Source organism: Balaenoptera musculus, chromosome 17 (genome assembly GCF_009873245.2).
Source record: "Balaenoptera musculus isolate JJ_BM4_2016_0621 chromosome 17, mBalMus1.pri.v3, whole genome shotgun sequence".
NCBI lineage: Eukaryota > Metazoa > Chordata > Mammalia > Artiodactyla > Balaenopteridae > Balaenoptera > Balaenoptera musculus.
In genome coordinates, this window is record NC_045801.1 from 24,893,797 (window position 1) to 24,916,914 (window position 23,118).

The 23,118-nt window shown below is 36.5% G+C and overlaps 1 protein-coding gene across 3 annotated transcripts in view; it reads left to right on the forward strand.

Moving 5' to 3' along the window:
* The first annotated feature begins 806 nt into the window (after positions 1-806).
* The window catches only part of CSMD3 (CUB and Sushi multiple domains 3), a 1,196,954-nt gene continuing 1,174,642 nt past the window's right edge, over positions 807-23,118 (forward strand). For all 3 annotated transcript variants that reach the window (XM_036830958.1, XM_036830959.1, XM_036830960.1), the window contains exon 1: positions 807-984. In XM_036830958.1, coding sequence (XP_036686853.1) covers positions 807-984 — 178 coding nt within the window. The remainder of the gene's footprint in view (positions 985-23,118) is intronic.

The following is a 23,118-nucleotide window of genomic DNA, read 5'->3' on the forward strand; positions in this document are numbered from 1 at the left end:
TGCAGCACACATCAGCTGAAAATGGGGTAGGGAGGATGAAAGGGCGAACTCTTTGAGGAGATGACTGACTCCCTCCCCACCTCTCACCTCCGCCCTGGTCAAGGATGAAATCGGTTTGCCTAATGATCAAAAAACCCGGTTGTGGGTTTACATCTAGGCACTTGAATATGTAAATGCGTGTGTACAAATAAATTCTTCTCTGTGATCTCCCTTTTTCAATTAATCACAGGATGATAAATGTGAGACGCCTGCCTGAAATATACTGCAACTACAGTAGTAACACATGTCCCGTTATAACGACATGGCCATCGATGGAGCCCGATTCATTTATCATCACGGTTTCCCTAAAAGCAATACAGATTCTCCGATTAAAATATTCCTTTAACATGCTTCTATATTCACAGGCTGCAATGGAGAACTCAGTGACAATATTTCTTGGGCTGTTTTACAGGCAGAATTGATCTATTCGGGGAAAAAAAATCAAACCCCTTAATTTCAAATATTGTGGGGAGTTTGTCAAAGAGACGAGCTGGCCTTTAAGAGGCTCACTGGTGGTTTCTGGTGGTTGCTATAACGAGCTAGAATTGAGGTAGATTTCGGTGGAGGGGTAAAAACGCACAAGAAAAGACAGAATCCAGAGTAGCAGAGACTTTGTGCCCCCGTTGGAGAGAGATGGTTGAGTCCTCGTCAAGGTTGCTGTGGTATCCCAGAAACACCATTCACTTCGAGCTGTGACCGCGCACCAATAACAGCAGCAACTCCGCTGCGCCGGGCTGAGGAGCAGGAATTAGGAGCTCGAGAATAACATGAAAGGGATCCGCAAAGGGGAAAGCCGAGCGAAGGAATCCAAACCCCGGGAGCCTGACACGAGAAAATGCGCTAAATGTGGCCGCCTAGACTTCATCCTGATGAAGAAAATGGGGAGTCAAAGTGGATTTACGTTTTGGAACCTCGTCTTTTTATTGACGGTGTCTTGTGTGAAAGGTAGGTTTGCTTTCGGGGGTCCCCTCTGCTTTGGATGGAGGTGAGCTGACTTGTCGCCGGAGAGGGGTAGCTTCTTTGAAATTTGCACAGATAAAAATAATCATGATAATACAGAAGAAGGAGTTGATTCACAGCTCTTTTTTCCCCCTCAGATAGGAAATGCATTTTGCTTGCCAGATTTGGCGTTCAATGCAGTGATTGAGCTTGTGCTCAATAAATATTCTTGCAGTATGCTCAAACGAATACGTGAGTTGGTTCGTATACCCTCTAACTAGTGGATATCCAGGCAGAATTCCTCTGCAAGACTTTTCTTGGTGGTGAAGATTACCTTGATTTCTAGTCAAACCAGTGGTGTTTGATGCTTTGGCTGGAGTATTTATATTAAAGAGTCTCGTGTAAATGCTTTTTAACCCTTTCAGGTAGGAAAGTTACCGACATGTTAGGAATGTGCTGATTTTAAATGCATTAGGGCACAGGGGTCTTTCACGCATCCCTCACACCAACATGAAGGTGTGCGTGCATATGTGAATTATTTCTACGTGAGCTCTTTTGCATTGATAAATGATAGAGGAGCTTCCATAGGTCCTGTGGTAGAGGTTTCGCTTAAAATGGGGCTTTTAAACGGTCTGAGACGCCACGAAGTGTTAAGGAGCTACCTTTGGGGATGAATGAAAGGTAGGAGGAAAGTCATTAGCTGACGACCAAAAAGAAAATCCCCAGCAAGTCTCAGCGTTCAGACAGGTAGAGTAAGTGTCACATGCACAGACAAGGGGAGGGAGTGGGTAGGATGTAAAATTTATTCCTAAGCAGGAAGGCAAGGGACAGTCAGGATCATTGGAAGGAGAGCTGTCCTCCGGGAGAAAATAGATCCCCAGCTCTGTTCTAAAACTTCTCCTGCACCCTGCTGCCCATTAATTGCTGCAAAAAATACTCAGGCGGTGTTTATGACTCATGCCGTCATGGCAGCTCACATAGACGCGAGGGATGTCGTTTTTAGTGAAGCTAGTTTCAAATCCTGGGTGTCTGTGTGTCGGGGGTGGGTGGTGGGAGGGAGGGGGGGTGTTTTGGCCCAGGCGCGCCACCGCTGTCAACACAAACTGGACGCTTCTTCCTTTGTAAAGGAGTGCCTCTCTGAACCGCAATCGGGCCGCGTCTCTATGAAACAGTTTATTGTACAGCTTGCAGCTGGCTGTCCCCCCACAGAAGGCAGTCCATTTGCATTCAGTGGAAATGATAATTCATGTTTTGGGTGGAGGGAGCTGGAAGGGTTACCTCTCCCTCTGTTAGGACCAAGGATGGGTGGCATGTCTCGAATTTTAATTTACATCCTTAAATGCCAAGAAGTTGTCCCTGGTCTCTGTGGCAGCAACTGCCTTGTAATCCCAAGCTGCTCCTCAAAGCTTGACACCCCGCCCCCCGCCAGCCTCAGCGCTGCTCTAAGCCAGAACGCTTGTCCTCAGCGGCGTAACTACGCTGCCTAGCGCACAAAAGGCGTCTCGGGCTGCTTACAAGGGGTTTTCGTCGCCGGCTCGACGTGTGAGGAGCCTCGCATTTATGCTTAGTTCGCCTGCCACTGGGACTCGGTGGTTGATGGATGGCCCTGGGGCTGCCAGCTAGACGCGCGCTCCGCGTGACTGAGGCGCAAGGAGCCAGCAACAGTTCCTGGCAGGAAAAATGTTGAGGTGGCTCCTGCTAGAAGATGACCGGGGGCTAAGTGCGAGTTTTCATGTGATACCTGTTGAGTCAAAACACATTCGAGGGGCAGATGGGGAGAGGGAGTCTCCGAAGCTGGGCGAGCACGCCAGGCTGACAAACACGGAGCCGCGCTGCCTGCAATTACAGCCGGGCTGCCCGTACCTACCGTATATTCTAGATAAGAGGCGCCGATAGAAACGAACAGCGCGTTAGTTTGCTTTAAATGGCACTGGAAATGAGACCCCTCTCCTCTACTCAAAGCTCCCGTAATTTGGACTGAGATAATCGGCCCACTGAATATATTCCAGTTTCGGGGACATTGGGAAGAAGGAGTATTTCACCCTCTGCTTTGATCCCGTCCAAAATCATTTTTCTACGGACCATTAAAATTTTTTTCTAATGGTAATAAGATCCTTCATTGTCACTTACCTGCCACTTGAAGGGCACCTCCTATATTTTACAACTTGGAACACTGTCCTCAAATTCTGAGACACAAACTTACAGAGGCTGTATGCTTTAGACTTGCTCCCGGTCGCCCAGTGGTGCCAATTTTTACAGTTGTTTCTTCTCCTTCTTCCCCTTCTCCTTAATTTTACCTCAGTCTCAAGGCTTTTCCTAAAACCAAGATTGCAGCAATGGCTTAAATGTTCTTTCCCCCAATGTCTACGACTGCTTTTGTCTTCCACGCTGTTTTTCTTCTGGTCTCCCAGGCCCACGGGGAAGCTCAGGATGGGGAATCCTTCTAAGAGCTTTGCAGGTCCTAATCTAGGCTAGTGCTAGGGTTCAGGAAGTCCGAGGCGCAGGCGCGTGCTTTTCCAGGTGAACAGCTCCTGCCAGGAGAATTCCACTTTCTGTCCACACTTTTCATCCCTCCACTATCTCACCTCTGCCTGCCACAGCAATGACAAAGAGGCTCAGTGGGAGAAAACGCCTCAGAGTAGAAGACAAAGTGGCCTTCAGTAGTAGGCCTGAATCGCTCGAGTGGGGTTGCAGAGAGAGGCAACCCTTTCTGGGCATTCTGTCTCCTGTCGCCATCTGAAATAAAAGGCCACGGAGGGCACCAAATTGGGCTGTGGGGCGGGCCGGGGTCGGCTTGGACTTGATGCATGCCTATTTCAGGCTGAAACACACACACACACACACACACACACACACACACACAGAGGAAAGCAAAGGTTTCTGAAATGCAGCCTGTAGCTGCAACGTGTCTGTTTTAGGTTTCAGTCACATAGAAACTGTGAATCTCCAAGTCGTGCTTAAACGTCCCGCCCACGTAAACAGACACCCGCGGGGTGCTTCCCCACGCTCCTTCTAGGGAGATCCTGGGGGAGCACACACATCTTGCAGGAAAGGTACAGAAGGCACTAACCTCGGTGGACAGCAGGTGAGAGCTAGTGGGCCGCGTCCCCCACCGTGTACTAGAGCGTGATTTCAGGGCTTCTCTCTGGACCCCGGACTTCGAGAAGGATCCACGTTTCCGCGTGCTCTGGGACTCCAAGGAGATATTTCTCCCGCCACAGAGCTCTTCTGGAAGAGCGGAGCTCGCACCTTCTCCCGCAGTTAATTAGTACTGGAAAGGGTCGCAGTGTCCACGCAGGGGTAGAGCTGCCAGCAGCGCTCATTAGCACCTTTTGCCCACCCCAGTGTGACCGCGCCGGAGGCTTCAGCCCCGCGCTTGTGCTGGGGGCTGATAACCCTCACTCGCCTGGCCTCAGGGCGACAGTCTGCCCTGTCAGTAACGTTAGGAAAATTTCTGTCGTGTCTTGAGGGACCTTTTGAGAGGTGGGTGTGTTGGGTTAATGTCTTTACAAACCAGTAACAACAGCAAACAAAAAGCCACCCACTGCCAAGGCCACCATCAAAACCCTCCCTTGAGGTTAACAGGACTGAGTCAGCTGCTTAGAGGTAACCTTCACGTTTGGGTCAGGGGTCCCTGTCCTGCTGCGGTATGGACAGGAATCCCTCCCTTCCATCTGTTTCCTCCGGGAATACTTTATTTGCTTCTAGAAGCCCAGACTACCTGAAATATTCATGGACTACCTGAGGTTGAAACTGGATGCCTGACTTGGTCTTGGGCGAGATTGTGAGGGTGTGTGTGTGTGTGTGTGTGTGTGTGGCTGGAAGGAGAAGGTACACATGGATCAACACGGAGGAGCCTTCGGGAGGCCTCGAGGGTGGGTGTGGGTGTGTGTCCGAGGCGGAAACGGACGGCGGGTAACAAACAGTATGTTTCTGTTCCCGGAGTCGGTGTTGCTGCAACCACTGCTGCCGCGCGATCCGGTGCAGGCGCCGAGAAAGCTCCCTTTCCCCATGCTGACATCAGCGCTGCCCTCACTGAAACAACTCGTCTAACAGGCTCTCCGGGAGTTCGAAAAACTCACTGGGGAATGAGTCATGGAGACTGATGCTCCTCTACCGTCCCCTTCATCCCCAGCCCTCCTCTGCCTCTGGGAGGAAAGCAAGCAGGGGGCAGTCCCAAGTTTGGAGAGCCACAAGGGCTTCGTTGGACCCTAGGGGAAAGGGCAGAAGAAATGAAAGAGTACAGGGTCAACCCGGTTGCCACGTGGTCCTCTCCCAGACCTGCTGGAGAGGCCAGCTGAGGGCTGAAAGCAGGACAGGCACGGGGACTGTAGCGCAGTGCAGAAAAAACATGAAGCAGGACGACCAAAGAAAGAAAGATAGACTCAGGCAGCAGGCGGATTCCCTTCTCGTTGAACACGGCGCCTTTGGGGAGGCTTTGCACCACCGAGTTGGTAAGCCAACCCAATTTACCGCCCTCAAAAGGCTTGAATAGCTCTGAGCTGAACTTCCCCTGGACAGTTACCCTGTTGAAATCGTTTGGAAATGTCGCTGTGCAGCATCAAATTTCCCAAATCTTTTGGTGTTGAGGGTTTTGGGGAGGATGTGACGGCTGCATCAAGTCCACGTAGGAAGAGTGAGTGTGTGAGCAGAAATAATTAAGGAGCAGGTTTCAGGTTTTGAAAACCTGATGCCAGAGCCTTTGAGATCCTTCAAGGAGAAAAGGGGTAGAATTACTCCATAGATTAAGTACTCCAGGGGCATAGATTTAGTTGTGGTAGTTGTTATTACTGTTCACGATATTAATTAGCACTACTATTTATGCGCTAGCTGAATAGATTTGGGGAGCACATGCCTTTTCCCTGAACACACAGTTTGGTGTCTACAGAAACAGTGAAATATTAAAATAAAGCAGTAGCAAATGGCATCTGTACTGGGCTCTAAATATAGTAAAACTTTATCAAAAGTGAGATCTGATAAAACAAAAATTAAGAAAGGTAGCAATTAATAATGCCCTTGTATGCATATAGAAAAAAGAAACACCTCAAATGCTAAAATACTTGTCTAATCTCAAATACAAATAAGCAAAAGCAACTAAACTTAAGTTCCCTAAGGCTCCAAATATACTTCTCCTTGTGTCCCAAGAGTTTTACTTTCTTCTACTTAATATCAGGGTTTCCAGAAAGGGCTTCAGGATATTAAACACTTTCAATGTTTTGTCCAGTTTGAGAAATAACTTTGAAGCACCAAGCAACATGTCTGGTGAGGAACTTGTTACTTCAGGTAACATGACCATTTGACAAAATATGCCATCTTGTACTTTGAATTACAATGCCGGAGAGATTAAAAGTAAAATGTCTGCTAACGAAAAGATTAGGGAAAAACGCCTGAGATGCCAATAAAACTTAAGGCCATTTTATTTTATCTATATATACATTAAAACATAGCTTCTCTTTCTGTCTCTTTTTTCCATTCCCCTTACTCATAATCCAAAGGGGTGTGTAGTTTATAGATACAGTGACAGATCTAATTTGGATTTTGCATGAGGTCTGGTAAGGATGATAGAACAGATACTGTCATTACCAATTCATCTTTTCTTTCTCAAAGTGAGCAGGTGGGGTGATTCATGGTACTTTCCAGGGAGATCAATCTCCACATCTACAAGAATTTCTCTGAATTAGACCCCTTGTAAGGCTCTCATTCTCATCCGGAATATTACTTTTACAGGAATGTCACTGAGAAAATTCAATTTGTTGAATACATTCCAGTATTCATGGTCTCAGTGCTGGTGATCATCTTTCTTTTTCTCAAGCCTCCAATCTTACAGCTATCAAATGCATTTCATGCCATCACACCTTTTGCTATGCTATTGCTTGGTGCTAGTTGAGGATTCTTAAGCATTAATACTTTTTATATAATCACAGCCTGTTGCCCTGCAACCCAATTTGAAATCTCTAAAAAGTCAAAATTTATAAGATTAGCATATGCATCATATACCTTGTACCTGGTTCACAAGTATATCTGTGGTAATCAGATGCCATTAGATAACACAATATCATTCTATTTGCCCATAAATGTTTGCACTGCAGTGATTTCAAAGTGTTCCTAAACAAGTAGCATCAGCATCCTTTGGAAACTTGTTAGAAAGATGAATTCTCAGGTCCCTACCCCAGGCCTATTGAAACAGATGCCCTGGTAGTTGGCACTGACATAGGTGTTTTTAACAAGTCATCCAGGTAATTCTGATGTGATCTAAATTTTGAGAAGCACTACAGTAAAGTAGAAAGAGCAAGGGCTCTGGAGCCACCAAGACCTGAAGACAAATAATGATTCTGCCAGCAACTATCTTTGTACTAGCAGCTCAGTTTTCCTAAGCTTCAGTTTAATTATCTATTAAAAAGGAAATTAGAATTTCAGTAGGAAGATTATATATGTAACATATATAGTACCTATCATCAGTATTATTAAAATACACTTCCATGCACAAAGCCAGTATGAACTCCCACACACTTCATCCCTAACACCACCAGCCCTAACTTGTCCACAGCAGTAAATAAAAAATGTAGCATCTTCTCACTATTATTTCACTTTGGCTAAGTTCCTAGGCTATTATACATTGGAGAAACACTCTTGAAATTTCTTCTTATCACCTTTACACAGTTACTTTGGGTGCTGGCTCTATGAATCAGGGGCAGACCCATAGCTTAAGTATGTTACTCCTACTCCCGGGCTAATTTTATCCATTGCACATACCAATATTGATTTATGTTAATATTGATTGATTAATGTACTTACATGAATTTGTTAATTCATCTTGTCACAAATCCATGGTATTTACAGGGCTGGGAGAATTCTTACATACCAGCTGGTTCACCGCTCATACTTTATACAGTAAAATGCACATGCCTAGAAAGGATAAGAGATTTTTTTACTAGGTTACAAAGATAATTAGCTCCAGAACTGAGACTAGATCATTGGGTCTTCAAGTTCCTGTTCAACTCTCTTTCTACTGTACCTTATCAATTTTACTACAGAGTTTTCTCAGATGGCATCAATGAAGATAATCACAAAAGTTAATATCTGAGTACCATATACCAATTAGTACCATGTAAAAATATTAGTGACTATATGTTTTGTGGTAATTTTTTTAATGTTAACTACCCATTTGGTAAAAGACAAAAAAACAAACAAACAATTGTGGAATGAAAATATTTTCTAAGACTATTATAATACGCACATCAAATAAATAACTAATCATATATTCAATAAAGTCTATTTTTGACATTACAAACCTATAAAAATAAAATCAGTGTACTGAGTTTTTTAATGTCTCATAAAGAACTTAGAGGGCTATTACTTAATCAAATTCTTATTTATTTCTTCTCATAATCTGGGCACAGTTTATTTAAAGGCTTTTAAATCTAGAAAATCTGTTCCTAATTTATTTTATTCATGTTTTTAATATATTCACATTATATTAACGTGAGATTTATGCATTCTCTCTCATCTGCATTTACAGTTGCACATTTCTCTCACATGATATATAAATGATGGTATCATGCAAAACTCCCATAGAAGTAATAATATATTTTATAAATATTAATAGTGTAAGAACAATCAATAATGTGAAGGGGTTATCTTCAATTTTAGTGACATGTGAAATATTTCTAAAGTCTCTTCAAGATATGGGAGTAAAATTTCCAAAATAATGAATGTTGCTAAATTTGAAGTGTCTAAATGTTCAGAAAGGGATTGAAATACATAGAAAGTAATGAGTGATTCTCTTAAAAGCTGAGTTTGTAACATTCAAGATTATAAAGTCCTTCTTCCTTCCTTTGCTTTATGTTAGCAAATTTTAAAGGAATATTTATGATTACACAATTTAAAGTAATGGCAAGGGTTTTTTTAACTATGACAACTTCAAAAATAGGGTTGCATACCATTTTGAAAGGAAATTTATAAAGGGAAAGAGACTCACAGAAGAGGGTTTATTCAATTTTAACTGAAAAAAAAAAAACCCAACTATGCTATAGTTTTCATCAGGTTGATGAAACTAACAATATTGTACATCAACTATATTTCAATAATAAAAAATCCTTAGATGCTAAAAAAAAAAAAAAAAAAAAATCAGGTTGACTCCAGAATACTCATAGGTGCTTCATATATAGAGAGGATATAAGACATTATTATGTTTGGGGAAATGGTACCAAAATAGGCGTGTGTATTTACTGCATAAAATATGAGCAGCAGGAAACTCTGTGCTAAGCCCTTTATATAGAGTGTGTCATCCACATCTCAAACAGTGGTTCTCTCTCTCATTTTCCTGTTTTGAATCCTAACAAGCATCTTGTGAGATAGCTGTTATATCCTATGTACAGATTATCATCTCCATTTATAAATCATCCACATTTCCTGGGGCCAGAGAGGTACAATGACTTTCCAGGATCATTGGTTAGCTAGTGGTTGAATGAAATCTGAAATGATAATTGATTTTTAAGTTCATAGGCTCATTAAAAGTTAAAACTAAAAATGACCAAGTTACTAATTAAACCTCTTCACTTTTAAGAGAAAAACTGAAATCTTGAGAATTTAATTTAAAAGAAAGCCTAAAATTAATATCCATGTTATATATATATATATCACATATTATATATATATATACATCATGTTTTATATATATATATATATATATATCACAGTTACAGTAATACATAACTTCTCACTTTTGTAATTTTCAACATCTTTTACTTAACTTGCCTAACTTTGTTCTCTAAATTATTCTGTAAGATGGATATGAAAGCTATTTTCCAGTTTTATAAGCAACAGTAAGTGAAGTAAATGCACAATAATACAAAGTTAAATATGTCAATATAAGATATAAAACTATTTAGTGCATTAAGGACAAAAAAGAAAAAAACAAATCAAAACATATAACCCTTAAATTTTAACCCAGTGCTCCTGAGTAAAATTTTAAAATTTATGAATGTAGATGACTTATGGGCTTCACATATAAAATAATATGTGGGCATAAAACTATTTACCAGTTGTATCATAAGCTATGGCAAATACATTTATTCCATTTGGTACCTACTCTTCCATTCAGTTCTATAGCGTTTTAACGATGGGAAAACTCTTATGACTTATTTGTCTAGTGTCTAATAGGGAATGTGCATTAGATTTATTTGTGGGTTCAAGGCAAAGCGCTTTATAAAAAAAATTCATACCCAAGCTTCAGCCACTTGCTCTACTTCTTCCCATAATTGCATCCTAGTTAAAAGCGCAGGTATAGGTGTACATCTTCACATACAGAGGAGACAGTTCAGAGAAGTGAAGAGACTTGCCAAACAAGGGAGTGCAAAATAGTCTTTCAATTCTCTGTCCAGCACATGATTTTTTACTGGGTACTGCCTTATGATCTTTTTTATTTAGTCCTAACTGGTTTATGGCAGTAAAGCACCTTGAGAGGAGAGGCAACTGTGCCTGTGCCCAAATCCTGACCAGGTTCAAAACAATACTTCCTGAAGCGATTGTGTCAAGAGACACAGATACATGAGGGTAATAATATTGGTAAATGAGAAACTTAACAAGCAATCTAAAAATTAACTAAAAATTAAATGGGGGCATTGAAATATACATCATTGTCTAAAAAAGAAAAAATACACATATTAAATTGTACTTAAGCACTCAAAATTAGCATCACATTTTCCTTTGAAGGTGATAAAATGTATTTTCATATGCAACAAAAGTACTGTTGTACCTAAGTCCTTTCTGAACTTTAGACTGTCTCAATATAAATATGTACTTACCTTTTTTCTACTTACATTATTAAAACTTTGTGGGTATATTTTTAGAGATGTCATTTTAACCTATATTTTAAATGTTAAAAGCTTGGATATCCTAACAATGCCCTCAGATGTATTATTCATAGAATATACGTATTACATTGGACACTGTTAGGGAACATCGTTATTTTGAATAGTTTTGCATCTTACAACAGTTAGGTATAGATTTCTCCAAGGTTGCCAAAATTTAGGGATAAATTACAACTGCAATCTGTCTCCAAGTCTATTTCCTACAATTATACATTCCAGAATTTTATTTAATGTTGAAAATTGACTGTCAGCCCAGTTCTCCATTTTAAAATTGATCCAATTGCAATAATTCACTTTAGCCTATTGAAATTTTAAATCATAAACTGACTTGACGTTTTGTTTGCATGATTTTGGTGAAGGGAAGGGGAAACAGATTGGTAATTAAAATGTGTTTTTCTCAAGCTTGTTCACATTCCCATTAGCCTCTTGTTTATTCATTCACAGCTACTTAATAAAATTATCAGCTGTGTTTCATTGTTTGATATTATTGTAATTTCTCAAATATCTATTTTTTGTGTGTTTGTTCACACTCTGAGGGTTGTCTGATTTGAAAGAAATATGAAGAAAAAATGTTGTTGTTTTTTTAACATCTTTATTGGAGTATAATTGCTTTACAATGGTGTGTTAGTTTCTGCTTTATAACAAGTGAATCAGCTATACATATACATATATCCCCATATCTCCTCCCTCTTGCATCTCCCTCCCTCCCACCCTCCCTATCCCACCCCTCTAGGTGGTCACAGAGCGCCGAGGTGATCTCCCTGTGCTATGCAGCTGCTTCCCACTAGCTATCTATTTTACATTTGGTAGTGTATATATGTCCATGCCACTCTCTCACTTTGTCCCAACTTACCCTTCCCCCTCCCCATGTCCTCGAGTCCATTCTCTAGTAGGTCTGTGTCTTTATTCTCATCTTGCCCCTAGGTTCTTCATTACCACTTTTTTTTTTCTTTTTTTTTTTAGATTCCATGTATATACAAAATTTAGTTATTTGTAGTGGGGTGGATGGACCTAGAGTCTGTCATACAGAGTGAAGTAAGTCAGAAAGAGAAAAACAAATACCATATGCTAACACATATATATGGAATCTAAAAAGAAAAAATGTTTTTAATTTCATTTTCTCTTAGAATACCATATAATGGTACCTGGGGTTTATCAACTAAGTCAATGAAAATTATAATTTTAAGCTGATTTTATTATGAGTATTTTAATATAGAGAAATGAAAATGGGTCTATTTCATTGTTATTCTATTAAAGCACAATAAGATACTGTTAAAAGACTTTAACTTCAGATAATTTGTAATTTTTAGGAATGGTTTTGTTTCAATGTTTAAACTATATTTTTATATACAGATATGACTTTTCTGATTCTGTTAGTGGAGGTGTAATTTGAATTTCCCCCAAATGTTGGCAATGAATTTATGCCGATCTATCTGTATGTTCTAATATTGAGCTCTGTGTTGCTAAAAGCTGCATTTGCGAGATAACAGATCAAAGTTAGGAGAACAGGCAGAATAAACACAACTGAATCTCCTGGAGATGAAACACAGTACCTTGAATTTATTGGCTCTGTGCTCTAACTGACTGAACTATGTAGACTAGACAAAATATTTACTCAGTGTTCACATATATGGAGAAACACTAAGTTAAGGGTTTTTGGCTGATGTCTAAATCAAAACAGCTGAACTGATTCAAATGTTTTGTGCTAACAAATTTGCATCCAGGCTGCTAATTTGTGTGCCAACTTCTGGCTTAATAGTGTATAAGATGATAGAGATGATAAACCCTCTTAAATGAAGTTTGCAATAGAAATGCTAACAGGCCCATGACTACCTGCATTGAATTCATGTTCAATGCTCTTTACACGGCTTAAAAAAAAAATTTCATCCCTGAATTCTACTAGTACTTGAGCGCTCTTTTACCTGTTAAATCTTTTTAAAGGAGGTCAAACAGAAAGTCTTAAAATCAATTTTCTAGCAAAGTGCTAGGAAATCTTTAATATCTGTGTTAGTCTGTTAGTGTTCATTAATATATTAATAGATGAAAATCAGAAATGACATTTTGAAATTAATTTTTAAATATTACCAATGTGTAAGTCCTTAGGAATCAGCCATTTTTCAGTATTTTGAAGCTCACTACTTTTTACCTGTCATTGCATAGATTATTGCAATCTACCCATCTTAGAAAGAGTACATTCTAATTATGTCATTCTTTCAAAAGTAAAATTCTCAAAGGCCTCAAGAGAAATTGCAAGATGTTAGACATATTAAGTTACATCTTGTGCTATTTCATGTAAATATTTGTTTCTATCATTTTCTTTTTGTTAAGTCAAGTTTGATTTATTACACCTTTTATTAGAACAGTATTGTTTTTAATTGAATATTATTATATTGATACAATTTAAGTTAGAAGTTGTGAAAGATTCAGTGGTCAGTAGGTTTTATTTTCACAGAAAGAACCAGTGGCTTATGTATCAGTTCTGAGACTCATTCACACATTCCTTCAGCTATCAATCATTTATTGAGGGCCAGTGTTTGTCATGCCCTTGCCTAGACTCTGAAAATATAGAGATGAAAATCTAGCCACTACCCTAAAAGAAGACAGTCTTCATTTTGAAGGAGAGTTTCTGTGAACATAATACCAAAGAAAATTGTGAAATTGTTTAGTTCTTCGATGTGATACTTTTATCATGAAATATCAATGTAGTTTATTACATCTTTATTTACATATTCTATATATTAAATCTTTATCCTCTCACAGGTAAGTATTAACATCCTACAGACACTGTTTGAAACTTTCCAGTGAAAGTCATCATTCTGTGATCTAATCTAATGTAATTTTCCCTTGTAATTTTCAATTAAAATGTTTATTGACTCCCATCTGTTCAGTGAACTGATATTAACTAGTTTATCCAGTATTAATGAAGATCCCACATGTATTTCTATAACAGCGTTTGTACAGTTATATAATAGTTTGTACTCAGCAAATTGTGCTTCTTACCCATTCTTTTTTACATGTTTGTTTCTGCCTCAGAACTCCTCATTGGCTTCCTAATACTTTTAAATTTAAATTTAAATCTCTACCCCTTCATTTAGTGATTCACATGAAATAAACCTTGAACTAACTTATCAAGGTCAACACATGCAAAGGGTAAAATAAATAACTAAATATAAATATAACTGACTCTGTCATAGTTTTTTATTTCTAATTTTTTCATCTTTATTGGAGACATGTATGTTGGGAAAACAGTGTTTCAGTAAGTAGATTATGTTTTGTTCTGCTTTGTTTTGTTTTAATCTGTGATTTAAAGAGCAATAGAAGGATTGATGAATGATTATACTGAAATCCTGGCATTTGACGAAATGCTGGCATTGGATCAATGCCAATTTTGCTACACAGGAGTTAAGTAGAATGATCTATCTTTACAAGGTTAAGACATTCATCAAATTTTATCCTGTATTTTACATTTTCTTTATTCCCCTCACATTGATTACTTTGATGTTTCACGTTATTTTAATGTTTGCACCAACATCCTACTTCATAATTGCCATCTCCCTATCCCTTTCCACATTCCATAAAACTCACTTCTTTGTGATTTAATGATTTAATGTGTAAGAAACCAGATTTAATATTTATTAATACAACAAATATTAACGAGTTTTTCTAAGCTCTAAAATCTCAACTATTAATGTAAGATAAAACCAAACATGTCCATTGTCTATGTAAATTGCTATATTGTGCTCTCTGATGACTTTAGCAAAAAAAGGAAAAAGTAAATTTAGAAGCTTGAGATGAAAGAGCTTTGGGTAACATGAATTGTTTTACTCAACTTGGTACAACTAAAGGAAGGAATTTCTATGTACACCACAGTAAATTTCCAACACTCTCCACAATACACTCTCCATTTAGCTCCATTTATTGAAATCCCAAACTAATACATGGGAGATAATTTGCAGGATATGCTGACTTGGTTCCATCAACATCTCAAACCCCACATCTAAGATCCTTCCCTTCTTTATCTTAACAAAGAAGAATATGGTCCCTTTACATTTCTCAAAACTATATTATACAAACAAACAAATAAATCTGCACTGCCTTTCCATTCATTTGGTTTTTCCTTCTCAAGTTCCAACTCTCTGTTTCTTTCAAACTATTATTGACAATTCACATACTGTATACAGTCTTGTAAAGTAGACTTTGCGTAAAATGCAGTGGAGATGCTCTCAAGCTGGCTTGTTTATTGTTAGTACACAAGAGAATCTCAGAGAAGCCACCTGTAAGATGTACAGCTAGACTTCATGAAAACCATGAAAATGGATACAATTAGATTGGCTCAGTGTTTGGAACAAGTGATCTTTGCCTATGCAGCAAGTTCTGAGAAGGGTGTTTTGATCAAAGAAACAACACTGTCACATACATTTCAAGTATTTCTTAAACCCCAAATGCAGTCAACAGAATTTTGTTGATAGCGAATAAACACAAGTAAAATAAGAAGTATATGCATTTTTATGAATTGTATATTTAAGCACAAATATTCACAACTTATGAATTCTGCCTCCTATGTTGTTATTTCAATTTTTAATATAGTTATTTTTCTCTAAAGTACATGTAAAAACACTTCCCTCAGTCAGATATGTTATTATTTTTTCTGATTCTTCATTTCTTTTCTCATCTTCAGGACACAAAAAAGAAACGTTTTCATTGTCCACTGCTATGGACCGTGAGTGTCTCTCATGCAAGCACCTCAACCTTGAGTGATAGACAGATTTAGCTCCTTTTTAAATCTAAGGAAGCAATTTAGAAAGGAAAGTAGCTAGCAAGTGGAGAAAATTGAGTTCAATCCAGGCCTTCCTAACTCAAAACCCTTGCTCTTTTCATCACACCAAACAGGATTTCATCAACTTTGAGGGGAAAAAATAATCCAGAGATTGAGATGAATTTTGAATTCTTTCCAAAGTTTAAGGTTTCTTTTTTGGAGTGAGTATTTCTGAACACAGAGCAATTTATTTTATATGCTGCAAGATGAAAGGAAGGCAACAGAAACAGAGGAAGTCAGGGGTAACAATTCAGAAAGGTCAGACTCGTGATGTCACGGGAGGGACAGGCCGCATGTTAGTGTTTGGACATGCTTTGTTGAATCCTTTATTAAGTTATAGTTTGCTGTTAGAATGAAAAAAAGTGTATATATATATATATATATATATATATGGGAAATGCTTTGGTGCTATGACATTATAGCTAGGAATTATGTTTAATGCTGCCTGAAACTGTACTTTTTTTCCTTTCTACAAATTAAAATAGATAGTGTGTGTATAAGGTCTCATTTCATATTTATTTATAGTCTTTATATTTAATAGCCCAGACTTCTTGGATGACTCTGTGAATTTATTTCTTAGAAGTATAAAAGAAATGAAACATGTTTCCTTAACTCATGACTCTTATTAAGTAAAAAGGAGTCTGTCAAAAATCTTAAATCACCCAGCATGGGATCTCCATGCCTTAATAAGTACCTTATAAACAGAGTAGGCACTCTAAATATTTGGAGGCTTGAATTGGATTACAGTTAATTGAATGCATTCATTTAGCTTAGGTCCAACCTGTACTCAGAAAAATCAATCTATATTGCCCCCATCTTTCATTTGTTTTATATTTCAAATGTTTCTAACGCCATCAATGGTGGCTACTGATATCCATTTGGATAGCCAATGTTTCTGGGAAACAAGAGAATTTATAAAAATGCTGTATATTTATTTAGTGTATAAAAGTATGAATCACATTTCCTCCTTTCACTTTTGAACATATAAGCCAGTTACTTTTACTTGAATGGTTTGTACTGACGTCCCTTAGCTCAAAATATCACTACCTCCGTTAGCACTGCAGTAAGAACCCAGAGTAGTACTGGGCCCTGATAAATTTACTATTGCTATCAAAAATAATCGTTCATTGTGAGGCCCCTCCAGCACATATTTTCAAATACTATTCAATACATCAGACAGCAAATTCATTTGGAAACGTTAGGATTATTCTCACTCTCTAATCTGATAGACTCGAACTTGAATTCTAATCCCAGCTAAACAATGGCTATTTGACCTTAAGTGTCATCTTTCCTTTAGGCTCAGTTTCCTCATCTCTTATATTCTCTGTAAGTTTAACATTATCATGATAGCAAATGGATCAGTGTGAGAAAGCACTTTATGAAGCGTACATTGCCACTAATGACTATTGCAACAATAATAACTACTATATTATTTATTTGAAAATATCTAGACACATTTACTTCAATTTATCCAATAACATTACTAAAGAAGATGCATCTCTCAAACATTTAATATGATATTTCAGGTTTTAAATCATCTTTTGTAGGCATTAGGATAGCACGCTATTTAAGATAAGCCTTGAGATAGATGCTCTTTTCTGTAAATCAGCAGGCTCCTTGATAAAGGGAGTAATCACACCCTAACCCCAAATAACTGGTTTTGTAAATCAACACTAGCTATATATTGGAATTGCTTAAACGTATATTCCTTGCAATGAAAAAGTTAAAAAATGGTCTTCACAGCTTTTTAAAGTTTTAATTAAAGAATAAATATTAAACTTTATTGATTATTTTCTTGGATTTATATGTCTAATTATACAATTTTTACATTCTTCTCTGTTAAAATGATGTGGTGTTTTAATCATTTCCCCTGGGTGGTGGCCAGCCTTGCAATCTTGGGATAAACACTGGTTAACCCTAGTCGGCACATCCTTTCACATATCATTGTATTCTGTTTACCAATATTTGGTTCATTTTATCTCTGGATTCATTAATAAACACTTTTTCGTTCTTAGAAATTTGGAGTATGAAAAGCTTATTTCTTAAATTATTTTATTACATACTGTTTGGTTTTTTTTTCTAATCATATTTTGCCTCAGTTTGGGCATTTCATAATACCATTTGTATTCATTTCTGTTAATTATATTCCTCCAAATGATTTGATAATGTTCACCTAAGTCATCATCATATTGTTATTTACATTCCTGATTTTACTTTCTACACCATTTTCTTTTATTTTGGGTTGAAACCATAGATTAAGAATTTTGTAAATATTTTTCCAGGAATAAAAATGTAAATATAAATATTATGCTTTTATCCAATTGTATTCTATTTTTAGTCTTACTACTTCCATTTGTGTTTGCTTTTCTGTCTTCCGAACTACTAGGAAGAGACATTTCACTGTGTTTCTATTTTTTTTTATGTCTTACTATGGCATGTAAAACCTTTTTTCCAAATACTCCTTTGAGAAAATATATTAATCTCACTATGTCAAAAGATTATTTTTTTTTATGTTTTATTTATTTATTTTTTATAAATTTATTTATTTATTTTTGGCTGCACTGGGTCTTTGTTGCTGCACGCAGTCTTTCTCTAGTTGCAGCGAGTGGGGGCTACTCTTCCTTGCGGTGTGTGGGCTTCTCTGCAGTGGCTTCTCTTGTTGTGGAGCACGGGCTCTAGGCGCACGGGCTTCAGTAGTTGCAGCACGTGGGCTTAGTAGTTGTGGCTCTCAGGCTCTAGAGTGCAGGCTCAGTAGTTGTGGCTCATGGGCTTAGTTGCTCCGCAGCATGTGGGATCTTCCCGGACCAGGGCTCGAACCCGTGTCCCCTGCTTTGGAAGGTGGATTCTTAACCACTGCACCATGAGGGAAGTCCCTATGTTTTATTTTTTGATTCTGAATCTCTTATTTAGCCAGTACATATGAGAATTTATTTTATTTAGCCAGTACATGAGAATTTATTTTACAATTACATATTTTTCGTTATCTGTAATTTAAAAACATTGTATTTTGATTGATATTTGATGTAAAATAAGGCTTTCAACAATTATGTATATCTGTCACACACTATATAAACAATTCTTTTAAAAAATTTTATGTAAAGCTGAGATCAGTTTTAATACAGCCTAAGTTTTGTGTAATTCTTTTTAGGATGTCATTAATTTTTCTACCTTTCACAATATTATAATACTATATGAGATCTCCAATTTTTACTATATCTTAATTGCTACTTTTTAAATTAGCTTTTAAAGCATTTACTTAGTATGTTATCTGAAATATTAAAATGTAAATTATAACTTTCATGGACTTTTTCTGGACATTTTCACTTCAGTAAGCATTTGTTGAGCTCCTATTTTTTAAGTCTACTTAAGTCTAAGTCTAGAATTGTGGGCTTGAAAGAGTCAGAAAGTGTTGAATAATGGTCTCTCTATGCCAATAAAAAATTCATAATTCATTCTAATGGGAAAGAAATGCATGTGAACAAATAATAATATACATTAATAAATACCATTATAAAGGGAGATCAAAGCACTATCAGAGTTAGAGAACAGATTGATGAACTAGCTTGAGAAAGAAGAGGTAAGTTTCATAGCAGATTGATGATTTAAGCTGTATGCTGGTGTTTTGAAAGCTGGGGGCATGAGAAGGACCCAAGGACTCTAATGTGCACCATCTTTTTTATCTTACCTTCCCTAAATCTGCCCCCATCATCAAGCAGAGCTTTGCATGCAGAGTGGTCCCCTCAACAAATCACCAAATCATGTTCCTGGTAAATATATCTTTTGCCTCCATGAAGTAAAGTTTAGAAATGTATTTCTTTGGCTTTCACTATGAAATATACTGAAATCTGACCACATGACAAGTCTTTATGCTTTCTGTGATTTTACATGTCTAACAGATTTTAGATCATTGTTTACTTTTTAAGATCGGGAAATTCTATTTTACTCCCCTAACAAACCTTATCTTTATCAAGATGGCTCCAAATACCCAGCACACACAGTAGCTATGGTGCTAATGTTATTCTCTATAATTTTCCAATAAGTTGTTCCTGGCTAAATTTCTCCAAGTAACCTTGTCCTCTGTTGGAGAGTTTCAAATACTCTAATCGTGATATTCTGACTAAAATTATTGCCATTCTTCTTTGGCCATTGATGCATTTCTGCCTTCTGTTTGATTTCCTGTTATTGTTGTTGAAACAAACAACTCTAAATCTGATAATAACCTGTTGAGGCTGACCATAGGCTCCAGAGGAAACTGCTTCCATATGTGATCATAGACTCCTTAGTGGTTTAGAAGTGTGGGGAGCCTATGGAGGAACCAATAGTTCTGAGTAGAATAGAATTTAATTAGTTTATACTTAACAGTATAATAGATAGAATGTAGTATTCTTCATCTACCATATGTTTGTCATTATAGTTTTTTTGTGTGTGTGTATTTATTTTGCCTTCTCGTTCTATTTATGCTATTCCTGGAGTGGATTTTAAATTCTTTTGTTTTAAACAAAACAAGCCCATTCCCTAGTTTAAAATATATCCCCAACATCTTCACCTTGTTGAAATACTCTCTCTCCTCCTCAGATGCATTTCTCTAGATGTTCTCTAGTTGAATTAAATTCTCCATTTCTCACACCACCCTAAAATTTCATTTGTATCAGAATTATAGTTCTTACCACAATCTGCTTTGTATTCAGTAATTTATGCATATTATATCTTTCTCATGTTAAGAGAAATATGGGAGGTCAATGGCTGTCTGTGTATATTTCCAAAGAATCTTGCACAAGGCTTTAGAGGTAGAAACTTAATAAATGTAGGTTGCTTTAAATCATCCTGAAATACAGCAGAATATTAACTGACTTACCATTTTCTGACATTCTAAATATTATTTTATATATTATTTTATTTTTATTTATTGAATAATCAATATTTATCTTTTTTCTCCTCCTCTAATCTTTTGTTATAATTGTGTTTTATTTCTCCTATGATGTTCTCTAATTTGCCGTTTGATTTAATTTTATGCTATGTAACCTGCACTTTGTTAATGTTTTAATCTTCTTTTGCTTGTTTTTTTAATCTGTTTTAGAATTTGAAATGTCTCTTAAAGCATTACTTTTATTTTTGAAAATTTATGGATACATCATTTCAGGTATCTTTTATCAAAGAAAAAATTGAGACAGCCTATAGCATAAAATTGTGTTACATTTATTACTCTTAGGTATTTCCATTTCTTCAATGTGTGTTATCCCAAGTCATTAACTCCTATCTTCATGAACTTATATTTTTCTTTGAGATATGAAACAGTGATAGTGTTCAAGATATGTTTGAAGTTTGCTTCCAAAAATCCCTCTACATAACTTCCTACTATCTCTATTGAAATTAACTTTCAGATCACAAAAAAAAAGATTTTTTTTTCCAACCATGATTTCCTCATAGTTTTTACTTTCTCCTGTGTCTCCATTTCATTATATTTAAATTGTGGGAGTTAAAGCAGATATTTAAAAAAACATGCATTTTGAAAACTCTCTCTCTCTGTTACTGCTTGACTCATCAAAATTGTTCCTTTCTTTTGTTGTTGCAATTTTTACTTCACAAATTATTCTCCTCAGTTTTAAACATTTAAACATGTTTTTTAATATTCTTGTTTCAGTCTTTTTTAAATTGAGCATGAGATTTTTTTTTGAGGAATGAAAGTGGTGTGACATGCTTTGCTCTTAGAGGTACCATTGCCTGTTACCTGCTATGATATCTGCCTAAATTTGCTTCACTATTATTTCTTTTTATTTTCTTTTTGTCTCTAGGCAATCAATCATGTTATTATAATTATCAAAGATGCTTATTATCCTTCAATGTGTTTTTATATTAGCATATCGATGTTATATATCTAAAGAGCTGATCATTTTTTAAAATTCTTATAGCCTTCCTGACAGTTTTACAGTTAGCATCAATTTTGCCCATTTGACCTTTTATGCCTCTTTATGACTGTTGGCTTTCCTCTGGATTCAAAAAGTAATAACAAGGAAATCAACAAAGACTTCATATTGTTAAGTCAGATTTTTTTAACCTGACTCATTTTGCTGTAAAAAATACCCTTAATAAAAATAGTAGGATTACTACCAAGTAAATGGTTTAAAATTGGCCAGTCACATACTTGAAAAAGTGCTTAGATATTCAGTTAGGGGTTTTGCCTTTGACTTGTTCTGTTTTAACTTACTTCTTGGTTAAGTGGGAAGGAAGCAGAAAGTGATGGAAATGGTATATTCCAGCAAATTTATTCTACCCCTGCTGCTTCAAAAGCACAGGGAATGTTAAGATTCTAAAACCAGTCTTCAGCGCTTGGGCAGATGTAACAGGTGAGTGATTATTTGCAAGGCTGACATGGTTTGTAGAAGTGGAATTATAATAGTTTTCCACTGCATGAATAAATCTGACATTTTGTTTTAAAGATGAAATAATTTCCAATGCCAAGTTTTCAACTTTAAAAATTTAATAGCTTTCATAGAACTACCCAGTGAAAACTGCTGTTACACTGTAATGTTATTGGCAAGCAGAATAAAATATCTATAAAAATATGACATATGGGTAGCAAAATTCTTTACTCTTTTGTAGTGCAACTGACAATAACAACAGAATCTAAAAGAGAACATTTTCAAATAGTAGGCTTTGCTTTGGATTTCTTTTACCCTTTCATTAAATGTGATCATCACTTTTCATTCACTGAAACTTAGTTGTGGTAAGATTTATTTAGATCATGAAAATTGAAAAATTCTGATGATTTAATTTATGTCTCACATTTAATGTTTCAATATAACAAAAACTATGGTAAAAAGAAAAATAAATTATTTGAACATATCCTATATATTTATGTATGTATTTGTTTTTTGAATCCTTTGAAATGTGATAGAAAATTACACCTGCTATTCTAGGATGCATGTAAATATTGGGGAACATATAGAGTCTACAGCATGTAGCAGTTAATATAAACACTAATAAGTCATTTATACTTTGTTTTCTTATTGAAAACTGATTTTGATTGTTATTTGACAGCTTAAAGAGATGTCTACTATTATTTTACTAATATTCTCACTACATATTCAATATCATATATTAAAATTGTGGAGAAAATTTTGTTCATAAGAAGCAAATGCTGCATATGACAACCTTAAATAAAGTAAAAATTATATTGTGTAATGAGTTTTGAAATATTTTATATCATTCTGTTTTTCAAAACAATGTGTTTTTTTAAATGAAAATATGTTAGATTTCTAATGTGCCTGCCATAGTGAGGTCAAAATTTCGTTATAAAAATGATACCAACTTCAAGATGTTTATCATTTGTAGAACATTCTGAACAATCCATTCATTTATTGCACAGCATTTGAAAACCTAATTCTAAATAAAAATTAATTACTCTGTTCATAGTTTTGGAAGGTTTTACCTGCCGGAAAGAAACTTCCTTCT